Genomic DNA, 7,107 nt, shown 5'->3' with positions numbered 1-7,107 from the left:
GAGTGATTGACGGTGACGTTATCTTTTTTTTTCGTTTCTATTCTCTTGTGTTCATTCCCAGTCCTTTTTGTTCTTGTTTTCATGTTACAAATTATATATTTAATACTTTGAGGTAATTTGTTCTTTTTTTTCTTTTCTTTCTCGTTCTGTTGTTGTTCTTGTTTGTTAGCGGTGAGCATCGTCTTCAATGGCTGAGCGATGACAATTTCTCGTTGTTTTTTTTTTAAAAATATTTCATGCATGGAAGTGGTGATATATCCCAGAATACTAGTCTGCACTTTCATCGTTATATATATATTTATATATATTTATATGTGTTTGTGTGTATTTGTGTGTGTTTGTTTGTGTACCTTTCTCACTCCCCCTTTCTTCTCCGGTTCGCAGTTGGTGTTGGTACTTTTTTTGTTGGTGTTTTGGATGTTTGTTTCATTTCAATTCTTTTTCTTTTTTTGCCGCGGTTGTCACACAGTCTTATGGTTGTGTTTTCATTACTGTTATTTGTCATTATTTATTCCGTCTGCCTCATCCCTTCACTTTTCCTTTTGTTATTAAACTCGCTGATCGCGTTGACGAAGTCGGTTTATTGATTGATGAATAATTTGGGTTTTGTTGCATTTCTTTTCTTTTCCTTTTTTTTTTTACAAGAAATTCTTTATCACACTCATATTCTTTCCTCTTTTTTTTTGTTTTTTTGTTTTTATTCGTATCCGTTAGTTATCTCTTAGTGATTAAAATCATGTCACCTTCAATAGCGAGTGTCAAGGGAAAATCGTAGGAAATAAAATGACTGTTGCAATGCGCCTTTGGATTACCTATAAAAAATTTTTTTTAAAAAGGAAGGCGCTGCTCGGGAATGAAATGTGTTCCTTAAGGCAGACGTTACGTGATGTTGGGTATCTCAAAACAACATTAAGAAAAGAAGAGAAAAAAATATGTTAGAAGCTAAAGAAATATGGTGACTTGTTGTTGTTGTTGTTGTTCAATTCCTGACCGGGGTACAAATGAATTTGTATGTTTAATGCGGTGGCAGGCGATTCAACTGGAAACATCGGGGGAGTGATGTACTGTGAGTAATTGTAAACTTCTACATTTACATGCGGACGCAACAAAAGGGATATTTTAATAATAATAATAATAATTATTATTATTAGTATTATTATTAAAGAGGAATAATTAAGGTGGGTTTGGCACCTGAAATAATTCCGGTAGGTAATCTTCTACCCTATAACATCCTTTCAAATTCACTCAATTTCTTACAAATATAAGTGCATACATAAATGTCATATTTTCAGATGTGGTGCACGGAATGAGCGCCCCAAGATTATTTTTGGTGTCGTTGTTTCAGTGGAATCTCCAATTTGGAATTATTTTTTTTTTTTGGAGGGGGAGTAAAATTGAGGTTTTGCCACTTGTATACTCTTTGCATCGAAACCTGTTATTACGCACTCTCTGTTCTGCCTCTTCTTTTTTGTTTGTTTGCTTGTTTTACCCCATTTGATTTCGAAGGGACGAATTGGTACCCACCTTTTTTCTTTTAGTAAAGAGAAGGGGTGAGGGATACGACAACATATTTTTTCACATAGTATATATAAATACATATACGTATATATATATATATATAAAGAAAATATATATATATATATATATATAATCATATATAATTACATATCCATGCTAGATCTATTTGCATCGTTGGTTGAGCAGCACTTCATGTGCCGTTTCCCTACACGCTCCCACTGGCCAGGTCCGCATCGCCACTCTAGCGGTGACAAAATGGTAGAGGAGAGTAATAACAAATCTAAAACAAAAAAAGAAGAAATGTTGGAACCGAAGAGACCCGATAAGGAAGGTAGCAGCAGCGCGTTGTTTCCAGTGGATATGTTGGAACTAACACAAGGAACAACCGTACGAAGCAGCACCCTACCCATCATGCAACAAATGCAGCAATCTTCTTTTTCGTGGTCTCAACTCCCAAACTTCGTTGGTGACACCGACAGCCCTTGTAAGCAGAGTCCCAGCATACGTTGGGATTGGTCTGCAGCAAGGACAGCAGCTGAGCGAGCGCCCCAAAAAACAAATACTCAGGGATTAAGAGAGTGTAAACAACTTCAGCCACAGGGAGAGGGCCATTTCTCTAGTGTTATTCACCATCGACAGGGAAACCACAGTCTGCACCTTACGGTTCACCATGGATGGCACTCAGCGGTAACTACCGCAAGAGCAAATATTCGCCAGGAGCAAACAAATGTACCCCAGGGACTGTTAATGTATAGAGCACCGCCGTGTACCTCATTTTTCCCACAGTTTGAAAGTGTAGTGAATAGCACTACCCACGGTGATATGGATTTCTCCACTTCCATCCCACAACTCGGGCCACTTCAGGACGGATTGGGGAGTGTAACAGATCCAACTCTGTATAGCACGCACGAGCAGATGATGAATTCTGAAACGTGCCACAGTCGAACAGTTGGGTACATAACTTTAGGATCCAACGACACAAATCGTAAGTATGGTGATGAGGATGCATCTAAACAATATATTGGAATTGGTAGCGAAGTAGTCATCCCCACGGTAGTGCCAAATACTATTGAGTCGTTGCAGGGCACTACCAACACAATAAAGGAAGGCACGCTTTTGCAAAGCTCACGTCTTATTTGTTTGGAGGACAGCGGGTATGGGGGTGGAGAAGCGCAAGAGATTCCTTTGAAGCATGTTAACTCTCCTCGTAGAAGGAGGACCGCGGAATGCACTTATTGCTTGTATGAACGCCCTCTGCACTGTGATGCGAGAGATGGATCGGATGAGTACCGTCCCGAGTTTTACGTAGGGTTGGATGATGATTACCATCAAGATTACAAAGTGTTTGATGTACTTTCCATCGTTACTACCAGCTCTTGTTGCTTCGGAATGGGTATGAAGGGCTTAAAACCACCCGAAACGTCCGAAAACGTGCAACGTTTCCTAACGTTAATAAACCGCTGCTCCTCAACAGATGGAGATTCGGACGGGGAGCGGGAGGTAACGGTGGTAACTGATGGTGGCGAAGCAGATCCGGCATTTCCTGTTGAGTTTCTCACAATGTCTCATAAGGAGGAAGCACCACTGCAATTACTGCCATCATCTTCTACTACTGATTCCAAACACGTGAGTTTTGCTCGTATCGGTAATGCAAAACCCCCTGCATCATATGCGTTCGAGGAGTTTGTTTATGCTGAGAAGTTAAAAGCAAAGCAAGAAAACTCACTCGCTGTATCGAAACACATCAAGGAGGCTCGGGCGGCGTATGATATTTCTAACCAAGTTCCAGCCCACGACGCTCCATTAGTGTTTGGCAATTACCCAACAGTAACTCGGGAAACGGCACGTATGTCTCATGGTGGTTGCTCTCAGCATATGTGGACCCGCAATCAAGGGAGTGATGAGGTCGCTTCTCCTCATTTCTGGCGGAGGGGATCCGATGAGGCGGGAGAGCAGCGACGGGAAATACACACATTTGTACGCCGATGGCTCGAAGAAGTACATGAGGCCACCGTGGTAACGCAACATAAGGGGTGAATGCAAAAGATAAGGCTTAAAACGAAAGAAGAAAAAAACAAGAGAAACTGAGAAGTTACGGAACATGGGTGTCGGCCCAGTGGCATAAGGGCGAACAACACATATATATATTTGTTTGTTTGTTTGTTTGTCCATTCACTCATTTATTCTTGCTTTCCTGTGGGTAGATTTTTTTTTTTTGAAAAAATGGAGAGGAAAGCAGGATGTGAGATAAGAGAGAGGTGTTACTGGTGCAATAAGAAATATGATTCAAAATGCACCAAAACAAAAAAAAACCAAGAAAAAATAAAAGAAGAGAGACACGAGTCAAAGGAAGAAGAAAAAAGAGGAAAAATATCCCTAGCCCACATGGCACGGAGCATATTTCTTTTTCGTGATTTTCGTGATTTTTTTTGTGCGTTTTCTTACTTGGGTTACTTTTTTGGACTATCAGTTTTTTTACCCTTTCCCCACTTTCCCCCATCGAAACAACTCGTGTTGAAGTCGCTTGGCGGAGTTCAAAAAGAAAAGAAATAAAAAGAGGAAGAAAAAACGACTCTTTCATTCACTTAGTTGAGTTTTCTTTAAAAAAAAAAAAACAGTAACAAATATTATTACTACTATTAAATTGTCTCTTTCGTGCTTTTTTTCTTTTTTTTCTGTGATTTCTTGCAGGAAGTTGCAGAGATGAAAGAAAAAGGGAGGGTATGACAGAAGTGGCTGTCTTTGTGTGTGTGTATATATGTATGTGTGGGAAGACAAGTAAAAAAGAAAAGGAAAATAATAGTGGTAGTAGTAGTGATAATAACAGTAATAACGAAATATAAGTTATATGCCGTTATTATTTTTATTATTACTACCATCATCACCATTATTATTATTATTATTATTGGGGGTTTCATCTTTTTGTTTCCTCTTGGCCCTCTTTCTTGTTTGTTTGTCTTACCTTTCCATATCCATATCACACCCTCTAGTGTGAGAGCGAAGTTAAATACAAAAGAAAAGAAAAAGAAGGGAGCAAAAAAATATATTTTTATAGGGTTGGGGTCAATGGGGAACTGACATCAAAGAAAATATATATATATATATATAATATAATATAATACAAAGAAGAAGAAATGAAGAATGAGTGATGAGGCAGTGCAGAGAGAAGGGGCAGTTGTATTGACAAACACGGCACATTTGGGGGAAATGAAATAACAACATGAAAATTACTTTTTAGTTCTTTTTGTTGTTGGTTTCTTTATTATTGTTTTTTGTCTTTCCTTTTTTTTGTCGCGCCCGCATGTGTTGTTATTATTATGTTGGAAATGGGAACGGAAGGGGATTTGAAAGGTCATTTTGACACCATCTTGTGCTTCTTTAGAGCAATCACTTCTTTTTCTTTTCTTTTTTTTTTTTCCATTCCAAAGTGTTCCCCTTGAGTGTTCGATCATTTCACGCCCATTTCAAAATAACAATTTTTTTTCTTTTTTTAATCCCTCCCTTTTTTTTTTTTGTTGCTTAGTTTTTGGGTTCTGATTTTACCGGATCTTCGCTTTTCGGTTTTGAACACGTGCAATTTTTCAAATCCCCCGCCACCTCAGTTTTGTTGTTGGAGACGTGTGAAAACAAGGAGGGGAGGAGAGGAGGAGGAATAAAATAAAGAAATATAAATCGAAAATAAATTTTAAAAAAAGTTAATAAAAACGGAATACGGTAAGGAAGATCTAGCAGAGTTGTGTTTTTTTTTAATATGTTTTGTTTCTCATTTCTCTTTCTGCTGCTCTGTCCTTTCTTGCTTTTGTTTTGTTTTTGTGTGTGCCTGAAAGGTGTCCCCAACATTTTTCCTATCCTTCTCTTTACCTCTCTTTCTCTCTCGCTGTCTTTTCCTTTCTTCATCTTTTCTTCTTCTTGCTTTGTTTTTCCTTTGATTATTATTTTATTTTATTGTATTCGTGTTTGTATTTGTGTTTGTGTTGCCTCCGCTTTGTAGAACATGGGGGAGGGAAGAAAAAATAAAAATACAAAAGGCCGTGGCGTATTGAATTTCGAGTTAAATAATTGAAGTGTGAGCGACTTCCTACCGTCATTTTAATGCAGATCGCCCAGTTCCTTTCAATCATTTCTTCCGTTTTATTATCTTTTGTTTTGTTTTGGTTTTGTTTTATAGTGATATTGTTTCGCCTCTCAGTTTCTTCCTTTTTACGTTGTTTGGTTTTCTATATTCATATTGACGGGGTTTCTTCTTTTTCTTTTTTCTTTACGCACTTCATTTTACATATGGTTGGTTTTCCTTTTTCTATCCTTTCTTTTGTTTATTATTGACCTTCTTTTTATTTTAATTTTTTTTTTACTGCTCGTGTGAGTGTTTTTCCATTTTTTTTTTTTCGTTGGGTCGTTTTTTTTTTCTCTTGTGCGAGTCTCCGCGCTTCACGATATCATTCACACATTTTTTTTCTGATGGGGGTGGGTGGTGGCGTTGTTTTTTGTATTGTTTTTTTTTTAATTTAGCTGATTTTCATGATGATGTTGCTTTTTGGTGCCTTCTCGCGGCGTCAAATTATTTAGTGTGGGAAAATAATGCTTATGTTTCCTCTCCCGCTTTTGCTGTTGTTATTGTTGCTGTTTTTGTTTTGTTTTTTTTCCTCTTTCCTCTTCTCTTCTTTACCTTCTCCTTTTTTTTTTCTTTGTTTTTTTTCTTTTTTTTTTTTACGATATATAATTATTTATTCATATCACTTTTCTTTTTTATTTTTAATTTTTTCCCCATGATATTTTGGGCATTTCATCGCATATGACATGATAAATGAATGAAAATACGGTGTATTATATGAAGAACAAAAATATAATACGAACAAATGATTAAAACTTTTGATCAGCTAATGGTTAATATTTATATATTTGAGAAGGATGTGGAAGCAAAGCATTAGAACGCCACAACTTTTGTAATATATATATATATATATTACATTATATTATATTACACAGAGATGTATTTTTCTTTTAAATAAGGAAGGGAAAAAATGAAATAATCTACAAATCAACGATATATTCCCCTTTTGCTGAAGTTTCTTTCGTTTCATTCCATTTTGTTTCGTTTCCCCCTCCTGTGAAACGGGTTTGTGTATTTGACTGCTTATACTTCCCCCATTTTTTTTTGTATTTATTTTCATACGTTATCTTTTTTTATTTGGTTCTTTCAATTACTTCCTTCCCTTTAGGCTAACAATATATTTGGTCATATCAATGCCAATATATGTGTTTTTTTTTTTTGGCCTATTGTTTGTGTGTTTATGTGTTTATGTGTTTGTGTGTTTGTGTGTTTTTTTTTTCTTTTTATTTCAGTTTTGGTTTAGTTTTTTTTTTTGTTCCCCCCCCCTTTTTTTTCTTGTTTCTCTTATATTTGTGTACTTCACACTTTCAGAGGAGGGTATATCCATCATATTTGTCACAACATAATTTCTGCTCCTTGTGAGCAAAAAAAAAAAAGGTGGAGTGTCGTAATCTTTTTTTCTTTTTTTTTTTTCCTGTCGCGGCATTCGTAAAGCACAAATAATTTCGCAAATAGCATTAAATAAAGCGGAATATAAA

General features: G+C 36.5%; 2 protein-coding genes across 2 annotated transcripts; one reads left to right on the top strand and one right to left on the bottom strand.

Moving 5' to 3' along the window:
- Positions 1-1,671: 1,671 nt before the first annotated feature.
- Positions 1,672-3,555, top strand: TbgDal_VIII3930 (hypothetical protein, conserved; the record flags this gene model as incomplete). The annotated part of the gene is made up of 1 exon (XM_011777426.1): positions 1,672-3,555. One exon carries the CDS (start codon positions 1,672-1,674, stop codon positions 3,553-3,555), a length of 1,884 nt encoding a protein of 627 aa, XP_011775728.1.
- Positions 3,556-5,037: 1,482 nt separating this feature from the next.
- Positions 5,038-5,415, bottom strand: TbgDal_VIII3920 (hypothetical protein, unlikely; the record flags this gene model as incomplete). The annotated part of the gene is made up of 1 exon (XM_011777425.1): positions 5,038-5,415. The coding sequence occupies one exon, from the start codon at positions 5,413-5,415 to the stop codon at positions 5,038-5,040; it is 378 nt and encodes a 125-aa protein (XP_011775727.1).
- Between the last annotated feature and the right edge of the window lie 1,692 nt (positions 5,416-7,107).

Source organism: Trypanosoma brucei, chromosome 8, assembly GCF_000210295.1.
Source record: "Trypanosoma brucei gambiense DAL972 chromosome 8, complete sequence".
In the NCBI taxonomy this organism is placed as follows: Eukaryota; Euglenozoa; class Kinetoplastea; order Trypanosomatida; family Trypanosomatidae; genus Trypanosoma; species Trypanosoma brucei.
This window is presented reverse-complemented; position numbering and strand designations above follow the sequence as displayed.